This window comes from Leucopleurus acutus (genome assembly GCF_964270905.1).
Source record: "Leucopleurus acutus genome assembly, chromosome: 2".
Classification (NCBI taxonomy): Eukaryota; Metazoa; Chordata; class Mammalia; order Artiodactyla; family Delphinidae; genus Leucopleurus; species Leucopleurus acutus.
Window position 1 is genome coordinate 84,522,838 of NC_139143.1, and position 27,707 is coordinate 84,550,544.

Here is a 27,707-nt window from a genome sequence, read left to right on the forward strand (position 1 = left end):
GTTTAAGCAGCATTTCTCTCTGGGTCCCTGGCTAACCTCTCTGGATGTCATCCCCCCACCCATCTTGAAGCCTTGGGACAGTTGCTCAGAAACTCAAGTCCAAGAGAAGAGGGGTGCACCTCGTGACCTGGATTCACACATCTGCCCCCTTACCCTCAAGAAATAGCCTGTGGAGAAGGACTGTGCTGGCTTTTCCACCTGTTCCCAATTCAAGTTGACAGGGGTGGGTGGGATCTCCTACAAGGGCCTAAAGGTAGCTCCTTCCCTGGAGTTCTAGAGACACTGAGACTCCTGCCCTGCATGGCCAGGAGTGACTGGGCCACTTTTTTCTATGGTTTCTTCACCATCTTTTACTTCACCCCAACCCCCTGTAGCCCGTCAGACTGGCTCCCGAGCGAGAATTCATCAAGTCCCTGATGGCGATTGGCAAGCGGCTGGCCACGCTCCCCACCAAGGAACAGAAAACACAGCGGCTGATCTCAGAGCTCTCCCTGCTCAACCATAAGCTTCCTGCCCGAGTCTGGCTGCCCACTGCTGCCTTTGACCACCACGTGGTCCGCGTGCCCCATACCCAGGCTGTTGTCCTCAACTCTAAGGACAAGGTAGGTGGGCTCTGGCCCAAACCATACCCCTCATCTGACTCTACTCCTGTCGTTGTCCAGGGTGTGTGTATGTGCCCAGGGGTGCCCCACCAGCATCCTAGACTCCCTCCGTAGCCCACGTGCACGTGTCAGCCTTGACTTCACCTGAGTACTGTTGTGATTCCGAGGGCCCTCCTGTCCCCCTTCTTGGGCTTTGTTTTTCTGGATCAAAGAGGCCTGATCTTTTCAGCTTGCCTCTTGCCATGTCTCAGGAGAGAGCTGCTCTCCTCCCCTCCTCACAGTCCTTTTGGTAGCTTTTCTCCAGCCCTTCTATAACTCTTAGGCTTTCCAGGTACAGCAACAATGAGAGTAGAGAAATCTTTGTTTCTAAGACCTTTTCTGATCACAGTGGGCAGGGAGAAGGAGAGAATTAGCTAAATTAGTCTGCTGGTTGAAATGAGCACTAATGGTTCAAATTTTTTTCCCAGAAGACGTATTGAAGATTAGAATCCTGCTTGGAACGGTGCCCAACTTTTTCCCAGTCTTTTTGTCTGTTTTTAGGACAAGCCCACAGAGGCATTCAGGCCTCTCTGAATGGGTGGTAATTGATGGTTTGGAATGGTTTTGCCAGGGTGCTTCATCTATACATTTTGAAGCTCAGCTGAAACATTTTAAAGACCTGCGTACTCTCTCAGCCAAATTCTTTTTTTTTTAAGACAGTGATGTTAACAGTTTTATTTTAAAGTATCAATATTTGCATGACACCAGAAAGTATATACTTTGGCAACTAACTTCCCGTGAAAAATTTTAGCTGTCAACTTAAAACTGAGGGGATACATGATTTTTCAAAATACTTTTAGGAAGTACATAAGCAGAATAGTGTGTGGACCACTGCTTTACGAGACTGTGTCCTGATCAGTTTGGAGGACACCTCTTGTAGTAGAGCCACCTGGGGAAGGTGGATGCCTTTTTAAAAATGCAGATTCCTGGGCTCCAGCCCCAGACTGAGTTACTAGATTTGGGTTGGGCCCCAAGTAAGTCAGCTTTCAACATGCACCCCAGGTGGTTCTCATGCAAACCAACATTTAAGAAGCACTTCAGGGGAAGAAACTAGTATTTTACAGTAGTTCAGCCATGGCTGAAGAGGGAAACACCTCAGGTATGTTTTTAATTAAGGAGAGAACTGAAAGACACTAAGAATTGGAGCTCACAAAGTAGCAGCACCCATAGGATAAGTTCCTGCCCTAAATATGGCATTCCTGGTGTCAGGGACTGATGGACTCAGGTTGGAGCAGTAGTGGGCAGCAGGAAGAACCGTGTTAGCAGAGTTGAGGTTTGGGGGGAACAGTGGTGGAGGTAAGCTGCAAATACTGTTCTCACTTACCCGCAGGCTCCCTACCTGATCTATGTGGAAGTCCTCGAATGTGAAAACTTCGACACCACCAACGTCCCCGCCCGGATCCCGGAGAACCGAATTCGTAGCACCCGGTCTGTAGAGAACCTGCCCGAATGCGGCATCACCCACGAGCAGCGGGCAGGCAGCTTCAGCACTGTGCCCAACTATGACAACGATGATGAGGCCTGGTCGGTGGATGACATAGGCGAGCTGCAGGTGGAGGTGAGGGAGCTCCAAGGGCACAGCACCTATTCTGGAACTTTCAATGTATTTGAGACAACACAACACACCCTGAGGCAGGCTGAAGCAAGTACCCAAATGAGTGCCATAGGTAGTGACAGGTGTGAGAGGGGACAGCTCTGAACAGCTCTGGTCTGGAACAGATTCAGGTGGAGCTCATTTTCCTGCAAGAAGAATTTAGGCTTACTGTAAGAAGGAACTTCTAAGCCCAGGGGAGTGTGAAAATTTTAATCAAAATGTACGTTGAACACCTGCGATATAAAGTTGTCTTAGGAACGCAGAGAAGAATCATTCATACATTCATTCATTCAAGAAATGTTTATGGAGGGCCTTTGTGCCAGCCCTGAGTGCTGTGTGCTAGTAAACAAGGCTTGGCCCCTGCCTGCAAGGGGCTTATGACCTAATAGGAGAGAGAACAAGGCCAGTCAGCAGGTAGATGTAGTGTGGTGTGATCCAGGTTGTGCTGGAGAGGATGGGGTATCATGGGAGCACCTGAGAGTGGAGGTAGCACTTATTCCAGACTTGGGATTGGACACGCCCCGAAAGATTTCTTGGAGGAAATAATATCTCAGCTGAGGCCTGAAGGTAGGTAGGAATTAGCTGTACAGAGTATTCCAGGCAGAGGAGACAGCAAGTGCAAAGACTGGAAGACATGAGAGAGCTTGGCCCATTTTAAGAATAGAAAGAAATTTTGTGTGGCTGTGATGTGTGGTCATGAGATGAGGAGGTGGTGAAGAATGAGGCTGGAGAGGCCGTCATGGGCCAGATTGTAAGAAGGATCCTGTAAGCTGTGGAAAGAAACTTGGATTTTGTTCTGGGGTTGTAGGGATCCAGAGCAGGATTTTATTAGAGCTGTAGCACAGCCGGATTTCACTTTGTGGAAAGGCAGACTCTCCACTTGAGCTTACAGTCCAAATGGGGAGGCTGGATGCAGACATTTAAGAAAAAAATCTATGTATAAGATACACAACAAGGCAGTGTGCAGTAAGTGATCAATGGGGTTAAGGAGAAATGCACTTGTACAAAGGAAAGAGTAAAGAAGGGACTTGATATGGCCCTGGGGTCTGGTAGAATATTTTATAGTTAGAGAGAGATGGGGAGATAAGACTGAATGACTTAGGTTGAAGAAATTGCTCAGAGGAACCTAGCCTGGAGAGGGTCTTTTCTGGACCCTAAGGGAGAATGCATCCCTGGCCTTGGGGAGCTCTCAATATAAGGCTGAAAGTTCAGCTTTCTGTGATGGTCATGGCAGTGGTTTGCAAGCTTGAGTGCGTTAGAAGTCTTCTGGAGAACTTGTTAGAAATTCAGACTTCCAGATCCCATTCCCAGTAATTCTAATTCAGATTGATGGTGGGATTTGGGAATCTACGTTTTAGCAGCATTCCAGGTAATTCTGATGGAGGTAGTTGACACATTGAAAAACACTGCTAGAGGATCTGTGTATGGGGGGGCCTAGGCAGTTTGGGGTCCAAGTGGTCAGGATGGTGCATAACCAGGGGAGGCTTTTTGGAGCAGGGTTTGGAAGGGAGGGCTGATCGTGTCTTGGAGATGGCAGCACGCAGGGTGATCTGAGGAGGAGGTGAAAGAGGCAACCCCTGTGCTCAGCGCTTCTGACCTGCAGTCCCCTGCTCTCCCCAGCTCCCTGAAGTGCACACCAACAGCTGTGACAACATCTCCCAGTTCTCCGTGGACAGCATCACCAGCCAGGAGAGCAAGGAGCCTGTGTTCATTGCAGCAGGCGACATCCGGTATGGCCAGACCATGTTGCCCGTCATTTTTCATCCCTCTCTTAGGCACTGCCTTCCTCTTTGTCCCCTTCCTCTCTGTCAGCCTGTAGCTTTCCCTCTTCTCTCTCCTTACTCTGTCCATGTCCTGAGACCGCCAAACTTGAGGCATTGAAGGTGTGGGCTGAGAAATTACCGAGCTACTACAGAAAGAAGTTACATTTTAAAAGGACTCCAAAGGAATGAAAGCACCAGAGGAAGGAATTACAACAGCGTTTCCCAGAGTGGGTCTGAGGACACACGTGTCAGAATCCAGGGAGAGGGAGGAGGTCTTGTTGGAAATGCAGATGCGGGAGCCACACCTGTTCTGAATGCAGAATCTTGGTAGGAGAATGGGCAGGGCCTGGTAATCTGCATTGAACATGATTACAAACCACCAGGTTAGCAAAAAGATATCAGTGGTGTGTTTCCTTCCATGAGTCTCTCTCAGCCCAGGTTTCTATCTCTGTGTGCCCAGAATCAAGGAAACAGTGCAGGAAATGCTGGCATAGACAGGGACATGAGGATCTGGGGTATCTCCTCCAAGCAAATGATATAGTTTCTTCCTGCTAGACGGCGCCTTTCGGAGCAGCTGGCTCACACCCCCACAGCCTTCAAACGAGACCCAGAAGACCCTTCTGCAGTTGCTCTCAAAGAGCCCTGGCAGGAGAAAGTGCGGTGAGTTGGGTGGGGTCCACCATCCATACTGTCTCTCAGCCCAACACCCGCCGGCAAAATCCATCAGGCCCCCAGGCAGCGGTCTGAGTCCTTACCTTGTGAGGAGTTTGATTTGGATTTTTTTTTTTTTTTTTTTTTTTGCGATACGCGGGCCTCTCACTGCTGTGGCCTCTCCCGTTGTGGAGCACAGGCTCCAGACGTGCAGGCCCAGCGGCCATGGCTCACGGACCCAGCCGCTCCGCGGCATGTGGGATCTTCCCGGGCCGGGGCACGAACCCATGTGCCCTGCATCGGCAGGCGGACTCTCAACCACTGCACCACCAGGGAAGCCCTGATTTGGATTTTTGATAGAAGCCGTGTCTCTGTCCTCAACCTGGCATCACCCTTTGACACCTTTCTGCTTCTCTTCACAGGCGCATTAGAGAGGGCTCCCCCTATGGCCATCTCCCCAATTGGCGGCTCCTGTCAGTCATTGTCAAGTGTGGGGATGACCTTCGGCAGGAGCTGCTGGCCTTCCAGGTGTTGAAGCAACTACAGGTAAGAGAAGGGAGGGAGAAAGAAGGGAAACTCAGCCCACGTGCAGCCCACCTGAGGTGATCACGCAGGTCCTTCTGCAGGGAGCTCCACTGGAGACCATCTTCCTGCCCAGGTCTGAGTTAGATTTACGTTAAACTAAGCTGGTGCTCCTACCAGGAAGTACAGCCCCGGGAGCAGCTCCACAGCGACCTCTTGTGGCCCTTTTGTGACTGGCACCTGTTCTAATCACTGATGGGAACTCCCAACTGATTTGCAGCAAGTGGGTTGCAGTGGGCTGAGATGTCAATCCCTGACCCCCAGGTTAGTTGCCTACAAGCAACTTCACCTGTTTAATCAGTTCTTTATATAATTATTTTCATTTTCTGGAGAAACTTTCTCTGACCCTAAATCCTTTTTGGTCTTTATCCCTGTTCTTTCAACTTGGGTTAATAGATCCCACTCACCCAGCTTGGGAGGTAACAGCGAGGTTTCCTCTTCTCCCTCCCTTTTTTGGATATCTCTCTGTGAGATACCTTTTCCTACATGCCTCCCTGTGTCTTGTCACACACCCTGGACTTCCTTTCAAAACTTCCTGGTTCTGGGCTTCCCTGGTGGCAAAGTGGTTGAGAGTCCGCCTGCCGATGCAGGGCACACGGGTTCGTGCCCCGGTCTGAGAAGATCCCATATGCCGCGGAGCGGCTGGGCCCATGAGCCATGGCCGCTGAGCCTGCACGTCCAGAGCCTGTGCTCCACAACGGGAGAGGCCACAACAGTGAGAGGCCCGCGTAACACACACACACACACACAAAAACTTCCTGGTTCTCAGTGGGATCAGGGGGTTTTACTCACTTGGTGGCCTAGAATTCAAGGCCACTAAAGATGGGAACTGTCCAAGGTTGGGGACAGAGGGGATTTTAGCCTCCTACCCCCATTTAGAGAGAGTCACAATGCCTCTGTGTTTCCTCACAGTCCATTTGGGAACAGGAGCGAGTCCCCCTGTGGATCAAGCCATACAAGATTCTTGTGATTTCGGCCGACAGTGGCATGATTGAACCAGTGGTCAATGCTGTGTCTATCCACCAGGTGAAGAAACAGTCACAGCTCTCCTTGCTCGATTACTTCCTGCAGGAGCATGGCAGTTACACTACTGAGGCATTCCTCAGTGCCCAGCGCAATTTTGTGCAGAGTTGTGCTGGCTACTGCTTGGTCTGCTACCTGCTGCAAGTCAAGGACAGGTAGGTGAATTCCTGTCCCTCGTCCTAACCTTTTCTTCAGGGTTCCCTCTGTCCCTTCATTTATTCGTCATGACCTTCCATTGCCAAAATGTAAAGATGAAACAAACAACATATTTTAAGCAGAGACAGACACGTTCATGTGTCATTAAGGCTAGGAGGCAGACTGACAAGTACCAGGGTAAGGGCCAAAGAAGTGAAGGATTTATGGGAGGAGCAAGGGTTTGAGCAAGCAGGGTTTTGAAGGACGAATGAGAATGAGGACAGAGAGAGCTGTGGGGGAAGGATGTCCCAGGCAGAGGAGACCGCTCGAGGTCATTAAAGCTTGGGCCACACTGCATGGCACAGTAGTAGCAGTGATGTCAGATAAGTTGAGGCCAGATTAGTGGGGCCTTCATTATGAGGCTGAGGAGTTTTATTCTGCAGGCAGAGGGAATGCCATGATCCAGTCTGTGTTGAGTGAATGTGCCCTTTGGCACTGTGGATGAGGTTGGATGTAAGTGGGCCTTTGCAGTGAAGCTAGAGGTAGTGAGGCCTGGCCTGAGGGCAGTGGTGGTGACTGATGGCAGAAAGGAGCAGATGGATGTGAGACACATGGTGGACACAGAGTTGAAACTCCCAGCCCTAAATGCTCCTCCTTGTTCCAACATATGATTTCCAAAACTCTTACATATCTGTTGTTTTGCCCAGAGCTGTCGTTTCTCTCGATATCATGTGACCTTTATGAAGCTCAGCTTCGCATGTAGATGAACAACATACCGTATAAAGATAATTACACCCTTGAGGCTCTGCCTTTTAAGACAGTCTCCAGACAGTGACTCAGGGTCAATACCTAGAATGCTCCTGTGAGTTGTGCCTCTCCGAGGGCATAGGGCAGCTGTCCTGGGAAAGCACTAATTCAGTGGCCTGTGCTTCCAGTGATACGGCAGCACCTTAAGATCAGCTAAACAGAAACGCTTATCAGAAATCTACCATCTATTAAGTGCCTATGATGGCCTAACATTCTTTTTTTTTTAATTGAAGTATAGTTGATTTGCAATATTATGTTAGTTTCAGGTGTATAGCAAAGTGATTCAGGTATACACACACACACACACACACACACACACACACACACATTCTTTTTCAGATTCTTTTCCATTATAGGTTTATACAAGATATTGACTACACTTCCCTGTGCTATACAGTAAATCCTTGTTTATTTTATTATTATTATTTTTTAATTAATTTTATTATTTAGCTGCATTGGGTCCTCATTGCTGCGTGCGGGCTTTCTTTTAGTTGCAGCGAGCAGGGGCTACTCTTTACTGCGGTGTGTGGGCTTCTCAATGCGGTGGCTTCTCTTGTTGCAGAGCATGGGCTCTAGGTGCGTGGGCTTCAGTAGTTGTGGCACGGGGGCTCAGTAGTTGTGGCAGGCAGGCTCTAGAGCACAGGCTCAGTAGTTGTGGCGCACGGGCTTAGTTGCTTCCGCAGCATGTGGGATCTTCCCGGACCAGGGCTCGAACACGTATCCCCTACATTGGCAGGTGGATTTTTTTTTTTTTTTGCGGTACGCGGGCCTCTCACTGTTGTGGCCTCTCCCATTGCGGAGCACAGGCTCCGGACGCGCAGGCTCAGTGGCCATGGCTCACGGGCCCAGCCGCTCCACGGCATGTGGGATCTTCCCGGACCAGGGCACGAACCTGTGTCCCCTGCATCGGCAGGCGGACTCTCAACCACTGCACCACCAGGAAGCCCGGCAGGCGGATTCTTAACCACTGCACCACCAGGGAAGCCCCTGTTTATTTTATGTATGGTAGTGTGTATCTGTTAATCCCATACTCCTAATTTATTGCCCCCTTCCCCTTTGGTAATCATAAATTTGTTTTCTGTGTCTGTGAGTCTGTTTCTGTTTTGTGAATAAGTTCATTTGTATTAGTTTTTTAGATTCCACGTAGAAGTGATACCACATAATATTTGTCTTTCTGACTGACTTCATTTAGTATGATGATCTCTAGGTCCATCCCTGTTGCTGCAGATGGCATTATTTCATTCTTTTTTGTGGCTGAGTGATATTCCAGTGTGTGTGTGTGTGTGTGTGTGTGTGTGTGTATACACACATACACACCACATCGTAAATAATGCTGCAGTGAACATTGAGGTGCATGTATCTTTTCTTTTTATTTATTTATTTATTTATTTATTTTTGGCTGCGTTGGGCCTTCGTTGCTGAGTGTGGGCTTTCTCTAGTTGCTGCAAGCGAGGGCTACTCTTCGTTGCGGTGCATGGGCTTCTCACTGCGGTGGCTTCTCTTGTTGTGGAGCATGGGGTCTAGGCATGTGAGTTTAAGTAGTTGTGGCTCACCACCTCTAGAGCTCAGGCTCAGTAGTTGTGGCGCACGGGCTTAGTTGCTCTGCGGCATGTGGGATCTTCCCGGACTAGGGCTTGAACCCGTGTCCCATGCATTGGCAGCCAGATTCTTAACCACTGCACAACCAGGGAAGTCCAGTGCATGTATCTTTTCTAATTAGAGTTTTTGTCTTTTCCAGATACAGCCCAGGAGGGGGATTGCTGGATCATATGATAACTCTAATTTTAGGGGTTTTTTTTTATAGTTTTATTTTATTTTATTATTTACTTATTTTTGGCTGCGTTGGGTCTTCTTTGCTGCACACGGGCTTTCTCTAGTTGTGGTGAGTGGGGGCTGCTCTTCGCTGCGGTGCACGTGCTTCTCATTGTGGTGGCTTCTCTTTGTTGTGGAACACGGCCTCTAGGGTGTGCGGACTTCAGTAGTTGTGGCACACAGGCTCAGTAGTTGTGGCGTGCAGGGTCAGTAGTTGTGGTGCACAGGCTTAGTTGCTCTGCGGCCTGTGGGATCTTCCTGGACCAGGGATTGAACCCGTGTCCCCTGCTTTGGCAGGCAGATTCTTAACCACTGTGCCACCAGGGAAGTCCTAATTTTAGTTTTTTAAGGAGCCTCCATACTGTTTTCCATAGTGGCTCCACCAGTTTACATTCCCTTTTCTCCACACCCTCTCCAGCATTTATTATTTGTAGACTTTTTGATGATGGCCATTCTGACCGGTGTGAGGTGATACCTCATTGTAGTTTTGATTTGCATTTCTCTAATGATTAGCAGTGTTGAGCATCTTTTCACAGGCCTGTTTGGCCTGACATTCTTATGTTGAAACCAGATGAAAATGCTGTCAGACAGGTGTTTCCTCAGGAGGGAAATAAGGGTCAGGGAACTTTCAGAACCTGTGCTCCTTCCACCCTGCCAGCCTTACAGATAAAGCCAGCAGAGGCTTTGCATTTGAGGACTGAGGGAAACGTCATTATTTATAAGGAATCTGGTTGCAAGCTTTAGACTGTCCCTAAAGAGTCAGCATTTGGAACCCAGGGCCCAGAAAGCCTGGAGCCTGAACCCTTGGGTTGAGTAAGTGGAGGCAGAGAAGCAGGTGCTAGTCAGGCCTCTGGGCTTTTCCTTAGGAGACTAATATATTTGGAAGATGGGAGTCCATCCTTTAAAAGGGGGAGAGGGGGACAGGCAGCTGGTAAACCTTTCATAACTCAAAAAAGAGTAGATGTGGTCAAGTAATGAATGGACTCATCCACTGGAGAAAAGTGGCAGCAGTGAGGGGGCCCCAAGGTGGAAGCAGTTGAAGGTCTCCTTAACTGCTTCAGAATGAGTCCCCCGTAGCTTTGCGGCTGGAGCTAACTCCACTTAAGGAGAGAGAGAAACTGCCTCTCACTGGCCTGGGACCTTGGACAAGTAAGTCAGTTTTCCTCTCAGGGCCTCTGTTTTCTCACCTCTCACCTGTAAAATGAGAATCTGGACTAGGACATCTAGAACTTTCTGGCTTTCAAGATTGTGTGTGTTGCTAAATTTGTCATGCTTTCCCAGAGGGGGAAGGACTCAGGTGGGACTGGGTTCTCCCTCTGTCCCTCCTTTTGGCCAGTCAGACCAACCCCAGAGAAGATGGCTTCAGACCGTGAGCTCTTAGCCTAACAAAGCCTCTGTTGACACTGAGGAGGTCCGTTATGGGCCAGGCCTCACATGCTTTGCATGTTAATTGTTCCTCTTTCGACTGGCCATTCATGTGGGAATCACAGAGACCTAGGATTTATCTGCCTTTAACTGTTCTTCCAGCAGCTAGCCTGTAGGAATTGCCTCCTGAGAATTTTTTTACATAAGTGGTTTTACCAGATAGTTAAAACTGAAGCCCCAGACTATTTCACATTTAAACTTCACTCAGCCTGGGATCTCTGCTCCCTTCCGGTGGGGTGGGGCTTCTGATCTGCAATGGGCCGATAGGAATTACAAACAGAACACAGGTAACTAGGTTGTGACTGGAGGCCTCCCCCTAAGCCAAGTGCTTGGCCTCTGTAAAGGCTGGTTGGAGGGCACAGGCCTTCTTTCCTGGCTTCCCAGTTCTCTGCTAGATTGGGATTGGCTTGGGTGCTTAGAATCACAATTACTGGGAAATTTGGATAATCTTAACCTATTTGATTAAGCTGTTAAGGATAGCGAATGAGACCCCACAGCCTTTGTTAGCAGTTTACTTTTCTGATTTCCTTTCTTCTCACTGCTAGCTTTGGCTTCTAGAAGGTTGGACCCAGAGTTATAGGCAGCAGGAAACATGGCAGGGCCCTTGCCTGGTGTCATGTGGCCAGTGTGTTGCAGCTTGAAGCTCCCACCTCAGTGGGACTTACTACTGCCTCTTCCTCTCCTCTGCCCCCTCCTCAGACACAATGGGAATATCCTGTTGGACGCAGAAGGCCACATCATCCACATCGACTTTGGCTTCATCCTGTCCAGCTCACCCCGAAACCTGGGCTTTGAGACATCAGCCTTTAAGCTGACCACAGAGTTTGTAGACGTGAGTCAGGAAGGAGAGATGTCTCACTGTGTTCTTTCTGTCGTGGGATGGGAAGCTGATGGGCTCCCCCCAAATGGGGACAAACAGAACAGAAATGGCAATAAGTCAGGGTGAGGTTGGATGTCCTGGGAGGCTTCCTGCTTGATAAGAGTTGGGGAAGTAACGGAGTTTGGCACGTTTGCCCAAGGGAGGGAGTTCTGACACTGAGCCCCTTTGCGCACACAGCTCTCTCCTCTCCTCCCAGGTGATGGGCGGCCTGGATGGCGACATGTTCAACTACTACAAGATGCTGATGCTGCAGGGGCTGATTGCTGCTCGGAAACACATGGATAAGGTGGTGCAGATCGTGGAGATCATGCAGCAAGGTGGGGCTAGGGAGAAGCCAGGCGTTTGGCGATAGGGCAGTACCCATAGTGCCCTGCGAGTCCCACTTACGTTGGGGCCCTGGGGCATGGAACCTCCAGAAAGTTGATTACACCTCAAGACTGGGGGCAGGGCCTCCCAGAGGGTTTCCGGCTCTGATCTGTGCCCTGTTTCACCTTCGGCACATTCCTCCTGATTCCTGACAGACCTAGTCCTGGGGGTGGGAGGGCGAGGCAGCAGAAACTACCTCCTAGGTGCATTCAGGGAAAGAACAGTCCCATCTCCAGCCTCCTGGTCCCTTCTCATCTCCCCACCCCTTGCTTAACTTTCATCACTCGGCTCTTCACCAACTCAGGTGTTTGCAGTCATTGGCCTTTGACCTCTGATTGCCCTCTCCTCAGACCTCTTCCCTGTCCCGACACTCAGCCCTTCTGCTCTGAGCCGAGACGGGTTCCTCTCTCATCTTTATGTACTTTCACTGCTGTTTCCTCACGGCCTTGCCATCTAGTCTTTTGTCCAGGATCCCTGGGCCCTCGTCCCCATTCCCTCAAGGCTGTGGTGTCCACCCGGTCTGAGCTGCCAGTATCCTCCTCCCCATCCCTGCCCCCACCCCACAGGCTGTCGCTGTTGCTCAGGAGCATCCCCATCTGGCCCCGTGATGACGGTGGCCCAGGTCATCTGTGAGTGTCAGACGTAGCATAGGCAGAGGCCTGCAAGCAGATAAGTGCCCAGTTCAGGGCCCATTCCCTAGATGTTTCCCAGCCTTCCCTCTGGGTCCTAAGGCTGCTCCCTCCGCCCTTACTGGGGGAGATGTGTTGACCCTCTACCCTCGTTCCCTCACCTAGAGGGGCTTAGGATTGTGGGATAAAGAAGGGCTCAAGAAGGGCCTCCTGCCAATTCTCCCTTCTCTGCCCAAGCAGAACTGCATCCACACTGTCAGGGATCTCTCTGAGGTGGGAGGGAAGGGGCACCTTAGATAGCCCGGCTCTGCACTGGCTGTGGCGGCTGTTAGCACTGCCGCTCCCTCGTTTCCATCCGTGACCCTCTTCCCTTGCTGCTGCCCCCAGGTTCTCAGCTTCCTTGCTTCCATGGCTCCAGTACCATCCGCAACCTCAAGGAGAGGTTCCACATGAGCATGACTGAGGAGCAGCTCCAGCTGCTGGTGGAGCAGATGGTGGACGGCAGCATGCGGTCTATCACCACCAAACTCTACGATGGTTTCCAGTACCTCACCAACGGCATCATGTGACATCCTCCTTCTCAGGCCCCGGAGCAGTGGGGGATTCAGGGGACCCTCCCTGGGAAGGCCCTTGTCAGAGAAACCCTAAACCAGGAAGCCCAATCCACCCAGCCATCCACCAAGGGAAATGGAAGGCAAGAAATACAGAGGATCATGTGGTAACTGTAGAGCTTGCCGGGGGATTGGGAGAACCAGCCGTGGGGTCCAGACTTGCTGGGGCTTCCCTGCCACCCCCCACCAGCTGTGTCAGTATTACCACCTGACAGACTCCAGGGCTCACTGCTCTCCAGAGAACAGAAGTGATAAATGTGAGGGACACTGGGGCCTTTCTTCTCCTCACTAGGGTTCGAGAGGTTCTTTCCGCAGGCCATCCTCTTAATGTGTCCTGGGTCCCAGGAAGGAGAAAAGAGTAGGTTCTTGGTACTAAGGACTTGATCCTGTGGTTGGCCTTTGGCCATGCTGCTGCCCAACTCTGTCACCTCCCAGGGACTGACCCCTAGCCCGAGTTCCCCTTGGTAGGTGGGCTTTGGCATAGGGTCCTGCACTTGCTGAGGTTCCCCATCCCAGGAGTGAGGAAGGGAAGAATCACAGCCCCTCCAGTCTGAGGGTATTGGCCTAGCCGTGGGGAATTCCTTGACCTTATCCTTTCCCCACACCCAGGGAAATAGCTCTCAATTTTTTATTTTTAATTTTTGTTTGAAATAAAGTCCTTAGTTAGCCATCTGTGTCATTTCTGAGTTGTATTTTTTTTCAGGGGTAGGGAGTGAACAGATGCCTCTGTCCAGGATACAAAAGGCGCCACACAGAACGAAGTGGAGGAAGATTGCTTTTTCCCTGCCTGTCTCAGTCAATACCACCACTTCCCTGAAGAAGGGCCTTCCCAGCTTTGTCACTCACCCCCTCCCAGACACGTCCACATTGTCTAAGTCACATAAAAAGAGGAGCTTGAATGGGGATTAAACCACGAGCAGTTTTAATGGTCTGGTTTTCTCCTTCCCCTTTCCCCCACTGTTAGTATTATTATTACTACAAGAATAAAGGATTCCTGAGAGCCTGTCCCCTCCTCTCCCTGGGACCACCCCTAGACAGGACTCGTCTCCACCAACCTCCCCCCACCCCGCCCCGGATTTCTGGGGGAAAAAAAAAAAAAAGATAAGTGAAAGGCACTGCAGGGGTGGAGGGCTTGAGTGCCAGGGAGTCTCGGGGGGGCACTAGGGTGAGGCCAGGGCTGCCATCTGTGCCCACAGGGGTTAAGGAGAGTGCCCCTGACCACCCCAGCATTGGGCCTTCCCGTCCTCCCACCCTCCCCGTCCCACATGGGGGGGGGGGGGCTGCAGCAAGAAAATAATTAGTGTTGGGCTCAGAAAGAAGGAATGGAGGACCCACTCTACTAGGACCCAAGGGCCAAACCCAAGGCAGGAACCTCAAATAACTACCATTCTCAAAAGCTTGTCCTTGGGGGTTAGTGGGACAGGAGTTGAACAAAACATGAATTCTAATGGAACTCCCCAGCCCAGGGACCAGGCAGCAGCAGTGACCCAGGCTCCCAAGGAAGAGGGAGGGGCTAGTGAGTCCAGGCCTGGGCCCTAGTTGTCCCCACTGCCCCCTTGCCGAGCCCTGATGAACGCCATGCCGTGTGTGCGGAAATGGGTCTTGAGGTTGAGAGGGCTGTCACAGCTCTTGCCACAGACCTTACATGTCAGTGGGCCTCCAGAAGCTGGCAAGGGTGAATCTCCCCCCTCTGGGTCAGACCTGGAAGGAGGGGCAGTTTCTTCCTCCCCATCCCCGAGGCCCAGGGCACTGGCACTCCCCACACCCCGTTTCTTCTTGTGGCTGATGAAACGGTGCCGGCTGAGGGAGCCAGGGGAGGCGAAACACAAGCCGCAGTCGAGGCACTGCTGGGCACCGCCATCCACCCTCAACCCGGCCATGAGGCTCTGCTCCGCTGAGCTGCTGCTCCGGTAGCGCAGGGGGCCGTGGCCTCCCGCCCCGGGGCCGCCCCTGGGGGACTTGGCTGGAGGTGTCGTGCTGTCAGGCTCCTCACTGCAAGAGTCAGAGGACTGGCGGCGTTTCCGTCCTGGCCCCTGGAGAAGAGAGTGAAGAAACCGGGCCTCCCGTCACCCCCCACCGTCCCTGGCACCCCTGCCCAGCTTCCTGAGGCCTCGGCTATAACCGCGCAGGCTCCTGCTCCCACAGCCCTCATGCAGCAGGGTGGGCCTCTGCCTACCTGGGCTCTGGCACCAGGGCCCCGAGCCAGGGCGTTCCCCCGGCCAGGGGACTGGGCCCCGAGCGGCAAGCCGTGCCGGACCTGGACGTGTTTCTCCAGGATCAGGCGGCTGCTGAAGGTGCGTTTTCCCTCTGTGCAATACCTAAAGGGGAGAGCGGGCGGGGTGGGCTCCAGCGCCACAGCCCAAAGACCAAGGCTCGTGGCTTGAGCAGAGGGAGGCCTCAACCGTCAGTCCACTCAGACCTAAGAGGCAGGTGGGAAGGTACTTTGGGGAACCAGGGTTGGGGGCACCCTGCCGGACAGAAAAGAGGAAGGGGGCCAGGGGGTAAGGGTTACCTGCATGGGTAAACTCGCTTGATACCCTCGTGATTGACCCTGACGTGGCGCCTCAGGCTGGGGGCGGAGCAGAAGGAGCGCTCACACAGGCGGCAGGGAAACTTCTTCACTGACTAGGAGAGCAGGGGTTGGGGGTCTCAGCCAGGATCCATGCAGCACCCCATCTCCACTGCCACACAGGTCAATCCCAATGCTGCCCCTCCAGCCCATCTTGCTCCCCAGGGGCACCCCACTCACCTTGCCATGCTCCTTCTTCATGTGACCCACATACTCGTCACGCTCAGGGAACCAGGAGTGACAAAGGCCACAGGTCCAGCCTCCAGGGCCCCCACCCCCGCCCTTGACGCCTTTGCTCCCCAGTTCTCGCCGGGGCCGTTTGGTTGGGCGAGGAGGCTCAGGGGAGCTGGGCAGTTCTTCCTCTTCTGAGGATGAAGAAGACTCCTCAGTAGGGGCAGCTGCTCCTCCCCGAGACACAGCCAGCTCCTCAGGCTCAGTCTTGGGGGTCAGAAGGGCACCCCCGGCCCCTTTCCCAGGAGTCTCCTCCCCCGAGCGCCCAGACTGATGTGTGTTCTGTGAGGAGACAAGGGGGGATGGCTGGTGTGGGGGAGGACCTGGCTTTGCCAGAGTCCTGGCTCCTCCCCTGCTCCCACTTCCGGAGGGGTCCCCGGTCAACACAGCTGGGCAACCCCGCCTCCATCCCTCGACCCCTGTACCTTGAGATGTTCCAGCATGGTCCTTTTTTGGGCAAAAAGCAGAGGACAAGATGGGCACTTAAAGACGCTGACACGCTGGGGCAGCAAGTGCTGGTCGAAGTGCGAGGAGAGGAGGGGTTTGTGAGTGAAGACTGTGTCACACATGGCGCACTTGTAGATCATCCTGGGCGGGTGGAGAAGACAGTGCAGACGTCCTGCCCCATTGAGGCCCAACCCCCTCCACCCGCCCCTCCTCACGCTCCCTCCCCAGGTCTCACTTGGCCTGCTGCGTGTGGAAGCTAGGATGCTGGGTGTAGAGGTGGGCGTGGGCGCTGGGTGCAGACTTGAAGGCCATGGGGCAGATGGGGCACTTGTGGAAAACCTCGCAGTGTGACGTCTGGATGTGGGACTTGATGGAGTTCACACCCCCAAACACCACTGCACAGCTGGGGCACCTTGGGGAGTAAGTAGGAGGCACCGTGGTGAGCTGCGGGCATCTCCACGGCCACCTCCAACCCCACACTCATTCACAGGGGCTGGGTGGACTCTAAGGAGTTAATCAGCGGTGGAACCCAGGCAACTGGAGGACAGAGGGAGCTGCAGCACCCAGTTCCCCAAGGGAGGCCTGCAGGGCAGAAAGGCAGAGCTGATGCTCCGGAGGGGGCCCCGCCTGCTCCCTCTCCGTGGGGAACGAAGGGAAGGCAGAGAGCGCCCTGGCTGCGTTTGCTAACACACTGGGGCTGAGTGATTCAACAGGAGAGATGGGGCTCACCTCTGTGAGGCCATCTGAAAGGCTGGTCCCAGGAGCCACGAGACCACCAAGTACAGGAGGAAAAGTGTTGAGGGACTATGGGGAGGAGAGATGGGAGGCACCTGTATCCTACGCGGCGAGAGAAATGCAGACAGGCCTCCCGGAGGTGGGTCTGAAAATTGGCTTGGAGAAAGTTGCCTCCACACTCAGGGCAGACGTGGGGAGGTCGGTTCTTATGCATGCGCTGGTGGGCGCTGAAGCTGCAGCGATTGGGGAGCATCATGGGGCAAGTTGGGCACACCTGTCGAGGGAGTTGAAACCAGGTGAGTCTGTGAGGAGTGGCCTGTCCCCCATTCCTTCTCCTAACCAAGCCCCCACACCTGCCTAGATCCTGTCCCCATGGCATCTGGCTGTCCCCATCCCAGGGAGGGGCTGGGAAAAGTAACTCACATTGCTGGTGGCGCCAGAGGCGGGGGGCCCGAGCTGCTGGAAGTGGGCAGCCATGCCGGCCTTGTCCCGGCACTGCTCCTTGCACTCCAGGCAGCGGAAGCAGGTGTAAGCAGAGGTGGCAGGGGCGGCAGGTGGCTCGGCTGAGAGTGGCAGCACAGGGGCCTCAGCGGCAACTGCAGTTACGGCGGAGGAGGTGACGGCCCCGTCACCCTTGCCCAAGGCAGGCAAGGCTGGAGGTCCGAGGGCAGGTGGGACAGCCAGCAGGGGCGTGATGTCCGGCTGCCCCACCATCTGGTCCAGGGCCACCGGCCTCATGACCAGGTGTGAGCACTGCATGACGAGCCCCTTGTCCTTGTGCTCACGGGCATGCAGCAGCAGGCTGCACTTGTTGAAGAAGACTAGGCGGCGGGCACAGTGGTTGCAGGTGACCTCGATGCGCATGCTCCGGCGGTCATAGTGTCGCGCCAGGCTCTTCTCCAACGAGAAGGCGTCCCCACACTCGAGGCAGCGGTAGCCCGTGGGCGGCAGGGCCAGCCCGGCCTCAGCCGGTGGACTCAGGTTTGGCCGGTAGGCAGGCAGCAGGTTCTTGCTGTTGAGGATCTTGTTGAAGGCCTCCACCAGGCTGGACTGGGTCCGTGAGATCACCGTGCCACCCCCTGCCCCCGGCCCGGTGGCCGGCTTAGAGGGCTGCACCATCACCACCGAGGCACCGTTCACCTTCTGCCCCCCGGCCCCCAGCCCTGCCCTCCCCTCAGCCTTGGGCAGCGCTTGGGGCACCAGACCCAGCACATTCTTAGCCATCGTCTTAGGGCTGGGGGCAGTGCCTCCAGGCAGAACCACGGCTTTGCGGGCCACACTGGCTGCCATCAGCATGGCAGTGCTTGCGTTCTGGATGGTGGCCACGGGCAGCACGGTGCCCTTTAGCCTTGTGCCATCACCCAGCTGGACACTCACCACCTTTGGACCCTCAGGGGTCGGGGTTGCGGGGGACAGCTTGAGGAGGCTAGCCTCTGCCAGGAAGCCCCCTTCAGGCAAGGGGGCAGGGGGATCAGGGTCTGAGGGGACCCGGGTTACAGTCCTTGTGATATTCCCGCAGGATGTTTTAATGGTCTTAATCCGTACCTTGAGGGGCCTAGAGGAGCTGGAGGAGGCAGGGGAGTCATTGCTGTCCTCATCTGCAGCCTCGGCTCCACTAGAGGGACTCTGGGGACTTCCCGGGGGAGACTTGTCCACTGGTCCCTCATCCTCTTCTTCCTTTAGGGGCTGAGAGCTGGGCACTTTAGGGGAGGCAAGAGGGCTCTGGTGCCCTGGAGACTTCTTGAAGAAGGACACCCCTGCAACCCGGGAAGGGGAGACACTGGCAGGGACGACTGTGGCCTCAGGGCTAGAGCCTGAGCCTGGGAGGCTCTGGGGATGAAGAGGGCTGCAGCTTTCCTGCTTCAAGGCCCCCAGCAGTGGGGGAGAACCAGGGGGCAGCAGGGCTGGGCCATTCTCCCGGGCCAGCTCAAAGGGAGAGGAGAAAGGAGGTGGGGTCATGGCCCCTTCCCGAGGTGGGGAGGGCGCAGAGGGAGGAAGGGGATCAGGGTGCTCCCCTGGCTCAGGCCCAAAATGAGCAAAGAGGTCCAGGGGAGCTTTGCCTTCCATGGATTTTTCTTTCCAGGTACCCCCACTGGGAGGAGCTGGAGAGTGTGGGGTTCCTGGAAGGGATGGCTCAGGGCCCCCAAAACCATTTTGCATCAGACGAGGTCCCACAGACCCTTCCTTAGTCACTCCCCCAGCCCGGGCCCCTTCCCCTCCTGAACTCCCAGCCAGGGACTCCGACTGCTCAGGACACACAGTGTTCTTGACAATGACGCTGACTGCTGAGACGTCTGGCAGTGGCATGCCATGGTCAGAGGCCTGGGCGGGCAAGCCAGGGCCATCCCCGGCAGCTGCTGCTGTTGCTTCTCCAGATTCACCTCCTATAATGGGTTCTGGCTTCCCTGGGCCTCCTGGCCCCTCATTTTCTTCTGGCCCAGAGTGTATGGCTTCATTTGCATCAATGTCGGGGATGTCAAAGGCAGCAAGGAGGTCATCAAAATCAGGGGTCTTCATGTCCCCCATGGCAACAGGTCCCAGACCTGAGGAAAACAGGAAAAAGAGAGACAAACTGAGACCTCTGGAAGCAGGAACGCTGGACCTCCTCCCTCAAGACCTCCAAATTCATCCACTCTCAGAACCCACACACACTCTGACTTGGGTACACCTCCACCATAGTGCAAATCCTAGAGAGCTGGTGGAGGCACCTGTTTTACCAAACCCTAAAATTGAAAGGAATGTAGTATGCACTTTCCAGGGAGGACACCAAAATCCAGAGAAAGCAAAGGAAAAGAGACTTCTCAGAAATACAGACAAAAGGGACTTCCCTGGTGGTCCAGTGGTAAAGAATCCACCTTCCAACGCAGGGGACGCGGGTTTGATCCCTGGTCAGGGAACTAAGATCCCACATGCCGTGGGGGCAACTAAGCCCGCGCGCCACAAATACTGAACTTGTACGCCTCAACTAGAGAGCCTGCAGGCCGCAAACTGCAGAGCCCACGTTTTCTGGAACCCGCGCACCACAACTACAGAGCCCACGCACCCTGGAGCCTGCGTGCCACAACTAGAGAGAAGCCCACACACTGCAACGAAAGATACATGCCTCAACGAAGATCCCACATGCCGCAACTAAGACCTGACGCAGCCAAAAATAAATAAAATAAATAAATCTTAAAAAAAAAATACAGATAAGAGATAAGGGAGTAGAGACTGAGGGAGTTCAGTGAGCATCTTAGTTGAAACCACTTCAACCCCTCCTGTGCCCAGCACAGGATCAATTAGTCAATACTACTATTAAGGAGGAGGATGTACGTGATGCTCTAAGTTTAAGGGCTCATTCATGGCAGCATGGGATCCATTCATATTCTTCATGGATCTTCTGGGGGTCCACAGAGATCTGAAAGGCCATGTGTACAAAGGGGCATGTGACTTAAGACAAGATGTAAGAACTGATTCTAGTTCCAGCCTTATCAGTGGCCTGCTGTACAAGCAAGTTACTCTACCGCCTTACTTTTGCTGTCTGAAAGAGCGGACAAGTAATCTATATATATCATAGGGTTGTTCTGAGCATGACATGAATCACAAACATGAGAGCCAGAACCCAGAGTATGATTTATTATTACAGCTAGGACAACAAGGATATGCCAGGCCGAAGAGAAGCTGGGAGGGAATAAGCACTGGAAATCTAGGGCTGGGGTCAGAGACAAGAGTCAGGGGTCATGTAAGCTCAAGTCTGGGCCACTTGGGGTCATTACTGGCACCTGGAGATCTAGCTTGGTTAACAGGGCAAAGTGGGCTCAGGGAAGTTACCCAAGAGACCAAGATGGAAAGAATAAGACACAGGAACAGAAAGAGACAAAGAGAAGAAACGGGAAAACCATAACAGCAGTCTGGTCACAAGGGCCCCAGCCTAGGCCTCTCCTGTCACAAACACCTGCTGCTCGCTCACCTACCTTCCCAAGAGTGCCTGGCCCCCTCCTAGCCAACCCCTCCTCCTTCCCTCCCTCCCTCCTTCCCCATCTTGCTCTCTCAGGGCTGAAACTCCAGGGCATGAGCTTATCCAGCACAGCTGCCTCAACCGGGAAAAGCCAGGCCCCTCACCCCTGTCATTTCTGCTCTGAGCTCCTCACCCCAGTTTATCCCCAACTCACACTCCTCACCCTTTTCATTTTCCCTTGGCAACAGTGGCCCAGGAAGTCTCACCCAACCCCCATTTGTCCCAGTACAAAAAAAAAAAAAGGTCCCACAAGACTTATGTGGCACTAAACCAACAAGGCCAGCCTAGAGCTTGTGGGGGACCCAGGTGTGTTCCTTACCCATTTCTCCCCACAAGTGTTTCTATACCTAGGAAGAAGCAACTGAAAAAGTCTCTTTCCCTCCACATTCCCTGCCCTCAAGGCAAGCCATTTCCCAGGGCCAATTCTCTCACCTCTTTCCAGCCTTTAGACTGTAACTGGAGATAGTCCCAGCAGGTGGCAGCTGGCATTGCTGGGACCAAGATGGGGGTGGAGGGAGAGGGTACCAACTAGAGGAAGAACGAAAGGGGAGTGCTCCTCTCATCCCCCTCTACTTAATTTACAGGATCTGGGTTTAAACAAAGCCCTCCACCCCTTGCCTCTGCCCAGCTGGATCGCTAGGGCCCTCCCCTGGCCGGCTCCCTCCCGACCGCGAGAGACCAGAGCTACCTTCCGCTCAGGCCCTCAGAAAAGTGGGCTGGTGGAGCACAGATCAGTGGGGACTATGAGAAAACATCTGCAAACTTGCCTCCCCCAAGCAACTCCCCTTTGGCGTCCAAGTGACTTAGAGGTCATCGGAGAGCCAGGAGCAGACAGTAGATCAAGAAGCGCAGCTCAAGGCCGAAGAGGCTTCCCCGCCCCACGGCTCAGGCCTTTCTGCGGCTGCTGCGCCCTGTCTCTTGGGCTCCAGCCCCCCTCCTTCCCCCTGTTCTTCCCTAAAAGCCAAAGGAAGGGGCTGAACAGGAAGAGGGTGAACTGGCCTGGGTCGGGTGGGGGCTCCGCGTCCCTTTCCCTGGCCCGGGGCCTGCTGCGCACAGGAGGGCGAGGGGCCGGCGGCCGGGGGCGATTAGGCTGCCGCCAAGCTGGGCAGCGGCCGGAATTAAGCCCCTGCCATCTGCCGAGGACCGGCGCGGGGAGCATGTCCAGGGTTGCGGAAAGGGGGCGGGGTGTACATGGGAGAAGCCAGAGGGGAAATTGAGGCGCGCCGCGCTTTTCTAGCTCTCACCAGCGTGCTAAGGGAAGGACGGGCCTTGGCCAGGCCAGGCCCTCGGGGAGCTGCCGCGCAGCACCTCCCGGCCCAAGACTACACCGGAGCAGGGAAGTGTAGAGAGTAGTGGGGAGGGGACAGTTTTTGCCAGACTCGCAGCTCTCCAGCCGGGGTCCGTCCCAACTCCGACCTCCTCCCCTCCCTCCCTGCGCAGCCTCCTCCCCCCGAGGGCTCCCGAGGCTCTCTCAAGACTGGGGAGGAATCGGAAGGCACGCCGCGGCCTGGGGCACGAGCCTGGGTCCCGTCCGGGCCCGGACGCTGACCCGTGCCCAGTCGGGGTGCAGGCTCCGCTCCGGCCTGGCCCAGTTCCCCCGCCCCCACCCCCGGACACGGACACCATTTTAGGTCGCGACATCCCGCAGCTTCCAGTCCCCGGGCCGCGCTTCGGACGCCTCTCGGGCTGGGGGCGCCAGGAGTTGGGGACCCCGACGCCCCTCCACGTTTACCCTGCTAGGGGCTGTGCTTTCAACAGGCTAGGAGTTTCGCCCACGTGCCCCAAGGAATGGGGGCGACGTCGGGGCCCCGGTAGAAGCCATCCTGGGGAGCGGCGCGGAGAGGGGGTAGTTGACCAAGTGGGGGAGGGGTGGGGGTATTTACCCGCCCCCCCAGGGGGCGGGGCCAAAGGCGGGTATTTACCCCAGGCACGCTTACTTGTTCCGCTCCCAGTGCGGGCCGAGACCCGGCGGTCTCTTCCCTGCTCCAGTCGCTGCCGCCGCCGCCGCCGCCGCCGCCGCCCTCCCCACGACCGCCGCTACTTCCTGCTTCTCTCCCGTTCAGCCTCCCCCTCCCTCAGCTCCCTTCGCGTTCCAGGTCTGGGCTGCCCGCTTTCGCACTCGCCATTGGCCAATACCCCCGTCGTTCAGTACTGCGCCCCGCCCAGCTCCGTACTGGGTTGGCCTTAAGTACTGCCGCTCGGAAACAGCTACGCACAGGCTTCCCAGCCTCATTGGGCAAGAAGCCTAGTCCTTCTGGAGAAGCTTCTTCCCATTGGTTGCGCCGGGGCCCACTGCCCCATCTGTGCATCTCAAAAATGATTGGCCTCCGCCACTGTCGTTTAAAAAGAAGCCAGTCTGATTCCCTGTTTTCCTACAGGAGGATGTGACTATCCCAGGTGTGTCTCCGCCCCCTCACTCCCTATTGGCCGCGATCCCTGAAGCCTGCAGTTCACTTATGCAAATTTAGAGAACTCTCTGCTTCTATTTGTTGGGCAGGTTGAGGAGAACCGCGTTGGCCCCGAGTGGAGCCCGGATGTGTTGATCCGTTTGCGGTGTTTTCTCAAGCTAAACCCCAATGTCAGTCATGCCATGCAGCAGTCACAGAATGGGACGTCACCGAAAGCACCACGTCATCTGGTTGACCATTTCCTCGTGGTTTTCCCACTGTCTAAATCGTCATATAATCTGAATGGATGGGGTCCTCGCACGGGTTAGCTCCTGGGCGATGCCGTCACCCACTGCTCCTCCCTCTGCAGGAGGGCTTGTAGCGGGGGCGGGATTTGGAGTGTGGAAGGCACCGGCACCTGAAGCCTGGGACGGGCTTGCAGACCGGAAGTAGGGGAGAGGTGACGTTAGCGTGCTGGCGTGGCCTGAGCTATTTCCAAAGGGATCTTAAAGCGGCATTGTGGAACGCTTCCTAAGCACGGGGATGGGGGAGGGGGAAACCCGCCCCGTGTCCATTACCCATTTAAGAGTTCTCCTTTCCCTGCCCCCAGCACGGGGGTAGGGGGTGGAGTCGAGGCCGGTTTTCCCGCGCTTTGTTGCCCCGCCCCCTGGAGGCGGGGGAAGGGGAGGGGATGCTAGGAAATTGAGTTACCTTGATACTCTAATCCGCAAGCGCTTGCAGAGTTCGTCTGCAAATCCATCGTGCCAGCTCTCGCACACCCTAGCCGGCCGGCGAGCCTGCACACCCTGCCTTGCCCACAGCCGGTGACAACCTGGATGTTGTTATTAAGGTGGATCTGTTACCCTGTCCAGGACCCCTGGACCCCGGACACTCTGGCGCGCCCTGAGAGTTTACGTGGGTAATAGCGACTGTATTGAGGTGTGAATCAGAACCTCTGGATGGGAATGTTGGGGCCACCACTTACCACATGGTTCCATCGGACAAGTCGTTCAACCTCCCCGAACCAGTTTTCTCATGGATACAATTGGGATCATAATGCCCACCAGACATGATTGTGAGGATTTCAAGCGTTTAGAATGTAAAAGTGCTTTGTAAAGCGATGGGCAAATGGGATTGTGCCCCCCTTTCCGGCGCCGTCTTTCTCAAGGTTGCCTGCAATTGCTCCAGCTCAGGGCGCCTCGTCCACCTCTAAACAACTAACTAGAATCGCATACTGGATGTAGCCAACCGGCATTCCATTCTCATCTCCTTCTCTGAGTCTTCCTGTATGGAGCCATAATTACTACTCATATACACGCACTATGTGTGGGACCTATTATGAGAATTTATGTATAGTAACTCATTTAATCGTTACCAAAACCCTGTGAGGGAAGTGCTATTATTAGCTCCATTTTACTGAGCAGGAAACTGGCACAGACAGGTTCGGTTAGGTCACTTGCCCAAGGTCGAAGGCAGTGAAGTTGAAATTCTTAAGAGTGCAGACAGCTAAACACTTTTTCACATATTCCCTTGCCAGGAGGGTTCTGGATAGGTTTGTTCTTCAATTAGATACACTAATTGTATTTAAGAAATATTTTAGTTCAACTAATACTTCTTGAGCACCGTCTATAAGACACTGTTGTGGGCACTGGGGATACAGCGGTGAACAGAACAGACAAGAATCCCTGTCCTTATGATACATACATTCCTGTGGACAAGACCATAAATATGATAAGTGAAAAATATACAGAACCATGTAAGAAATTGCCCAGGAGAAAAATAAAGCAGGGCTATCAAGCCATGAAAAGACATGGAAGAACTTTAAATGCACATTGCTAAGTGAAAGAAGCTAATCTGAAAGGGCTATATACTGTATGATTCCAACTATGTGACATTCTGGAAAAGGCAAAACTATGGAAGCAATAAAAAGATCAGTAGTTGCTAAGGTTTTGGGTGGAGCGAGGGATGAATGGGTGGAGTATAGGGGATTTTTAGTGTAGTAAAACTATTCTTGGGATTTCCCTGGTGGTGCAGTGGTTAAGAATCCACCTGCCAATGCAGGGTACACGGGTTCCATCCCTGGTCCAGGAAGATACCACATGCCACGGAGCAACTAAGCCCACGTGCCACAACTACTGGGCCCGCGCACCTAGAGCCTGTGGTCCACAAGAGTAACCACTGCAGTGAGAAGCCCGCGCACCGCAATGAAGAGTAGCCCCCGCTCATAACTAGGAAAAGCGTGCAGCAGCAAAAACCCAAGGCAGCCAAAAATAAATTAATTTAAAAAAAAAACTATTCTTTGTGACACTGTAATAGTTGTTACATGACATTATACATTTGTCAAAAGCACTAACGTAAGATATGGACTTTAGTTAATAATATACCAATATTGATTCATTAATTGTAACAAAAGTACCACTAATACAAGATGTTAATAACAGGAGAAACTAGGGGAAAGGAAGCATATGGAAACTCTCTGTAATTTCTGCTCAACTTTTCTATAACCTAAAACTGCTCTAAGAAATAAAGCCCATTAATTTTTTTTAAATGTGAAAAAGCAAAGCAGGGAAGGCGGACAAGACATGTGAGGAGGGGTGCAATTTTAGATAGGGTAGACAGTGAAGGCCTTTCTGAGAAGGTGGCATTTAAGTAAAGGCTGAAAAGTTGTGAATGAGCCATGCAGGTATCTGGAACAAGAACATACCAGGAAGAGGGAACAACTACAAGGTTTTGAGGTGGGAGCGTTTTCCAAAGAGGTAAGGGGGTGGGAGGAGTGGATCAGATCATGGGATGCTTTGGGGGTTAATGGAAGGACTTTGGCTTTCTCTCAAAGTAAGATGGGAAGGTGACAAATAACATGGTGGCCTGACTTACCCTTTTTTTTTTAAATAAATAAATTTATTTATTTATTTATTTTTGGCTGTGTTGGGTCTTCGTTGCTTTGCATGGGCTCTCTCTAGTTGTGGCGAGAGGGGGCTACTCTTCATTGCGGTGCGGTGCGTGGGCTTCTCATTGCAGTGGCCTCTCCTGTTGCAGAGCACGGGCTCTAGGGATGTGGGCTCAGCAGTTGTGTCACGCAGGCTCAGTAGTTGCGGCTCGCGGGCTCCAGAGCGCAGGCTCAGTAGTTGTGTCACAAGGGCTTAGTTGCTCCGTGGCATGTGGGATCTTCCTGGACCACGGATGGAACCCATGTTGTGTCCCCTGCATTGGCAGGCGGATTCTTAACCACTGCGCCACCAGGGAAGTCTCCTCACTTACCTTTTAAAAGGGTAGGATGTGGGGTACAAGAAAAAGAAACTCAAAAATTTGGGGCCTGAGGAAGTAGAAGAATGATGTTACCATTTCCTCAGCTGGGAAGACTGCAGGAGAAGCAGGTTCTGGGGTAAGTTCAGCAGCTCAACATATATATATATTCATATATATATATATATATATATATATATATTTATACTTGAGAGATATAAATTTGAGTGTCATCAGTTTTAGAAAGTATTTAAAATCTGGGTCTTTACACTAACAATGAAATATCAGAAAGAGAAAGTAAAAAAAAAATCCCTTTTAAAGTCACATCAAAAAAAATAGGGCTTCCCTGGTGGCGCAGTGGTTGAGAGTCCACCTGCTGATGCAGGGGACACGGGTTCGTGCCCCAGTCCGGGAGGATCCCACATGCCGTGGAGCGGCTGGGCCCGTGAGCCATGGCCGCTAAGCCTGCGCATCCGGAGCCTGTGCTCCGCAACGGGAGAGGCCACAACAGTGAAAGGCCACGTACCGCAAAAAAAAATAAAAATAAAATACTTAAGAATAAACGTGACCAAGGAGGTGAAAGACTTATATGCTGAGAACCATAAAACATTAATAAAGGAAACTGAAGATGATTCAGAGAAATGGAAAGATATCCCATGCTCTTGATTGGAATAATTAATATTGTTAAAATGGCCATACTACCCAAAGCAATCTACAGACTTAATGCAATCCCTATCAAATTAAGCATGACATTTTTCACAGAACTAGAACAAACAATCCTAAAATGTATATGGAACCATAAAAGATCCAGAATTGCCAAAGCAATCCTGAGGAAAAAGAAAAGAGCTGGAGGCATAACCCTCCCGGATTTCAGACAATACTACAAAATTACAGTAATCAAAACAGCATGGTATTGGCACAAAAACAGACATATATATCAAAGGAACAGAATAGAGAGCCCAGCAACAAACCCACATACCCACGGTCAATTAATCTTCCACAAAGGAGGCAAGAGTATACAATATGCAACACCACCTTCTCTTCAGCAAGTGGTGTTGGGAAAGCTGGACAGCTGCATGTATATCAGTGAAGTTAGAACATACCCTCACACCATACACAAAAATAAACTCAAAATGGCTTAAAGACTTAAATATAACACATGACACCATAAAAATCCTA

At 53.0% G+C, this 27,707-nt stretch overlaps 2 protein-coding genes across 3 annotated transcripts in view; one reads left to right on the forward strand and one right to left on the reverse strand.

The window, feature by feature from the left end:
* PI4KB (phosphatidylinositol 4-kinase beta) overlaps positions 1 to 13,589 on the forward strand; it is a 28,621-nt gene extending 15,032 nt beyond the window's left edge. For both annotated transcript variants that reach the window (XM_082832402.1, XM_082832401.1), the window contains 9 exons: positions 375 to 602; positions 1,972 to 2,199; positions 3,856 to 3,965; positions 4,554 to 4,658; positions 5,072 to 5,195; positions 6,144 to 6,409; positions 11,133 to 11,265; positions 11,510 to 11,630; positions 12,696 to 13,589. In XM_082832402.1, the coding sequence (XP_082688528.1) occupies positions 417 to 602; positions 1,972 to 2,199; positions 3,856 to 3,965; positions 4,554 to 4,658; positions 5,072 to 5,195; positions 6,144 to 6,409; positions 11,133 to 11,265; positions 11,510 to 11,630; positions 12,696 to 12,877 (1,455 nt within the window). In that variant the 5' untranslated portion in view covers positions 375 to 416 and the 3' untranslated portion in view covers positions 12,878 to 13,589. The remainder of the gene's footprint in view (positions 1 to 374; positions 603 to 1,971; positions 2,200 to 3,855; positions 3,966 to 4,553; positions 4,659 to 5,071; positions 5,196 to 6,143; positions 6,410 to 11,132; positions 11,266 to 11,509; positions 11,631 to 12,695) is intronic.
* Positions 13,590 to 13,822: 233 nt separating this feature from the next.
* ZNF687 (zinc finger protein 687) lies at positions 13,823 to 22,922 on the reverse strand. The gene is made up of 9 exons (XM_082834170.1): positions 22,836 to 22,922; positions 17,325 to 19,444; positions 16,997 to 17,175; positions 16,402 to 16,578; positions 16,145 to 16,307; positions 15,669 to 16,001; positions 15,432 to 15,544; positions 15,096 to 15,237; positions 13,823 to 14,952 (listed from the first exon to the last, which is right to left on the reverse strand). The coding sequence occupies exons 2-9, from the start codon at positions 19,425 to 19,427 to the stop codon at positions 14,455 to 14,457; spliced, it is 3,708 nt and encodes a 1,235-aa protein (XP_082690296.1). The 5' UTR covers positions 19,428 to 19,444; positions 22,836 to 22,922; the 3' UTR covers positions 13,823 to 14,454.
* Between the last annotated feature and the right edge of the window lie 4,785 nt (positions 22,923 to 27,707).

Bases quoted from the DNA above. Each gene is read 5' to 3' on its own strand.
- ZNF687 (XM_082834170.1), bottom strand. From the start codon at position 19,427: ATGGGGGACATGAAGACCCCTGATTTTGATGACCTCCTTGCTGCCTTT. The intron at 17,176-17,324 runs GTGAGTTACTTT...CTCCCTCGACAG, and splicing joins CCTCTGGCGCCACCAGCAAT to GTGTGCCCAACTTGCCCCAT. The intron at 14,953-15,095 runs GTAGGCAGAGGC...TCTCTTCTCCAG, and splicing joins GCCCTGGTGCCAGAGCCCAG to GGGCCAGGACGGAAACGCCG.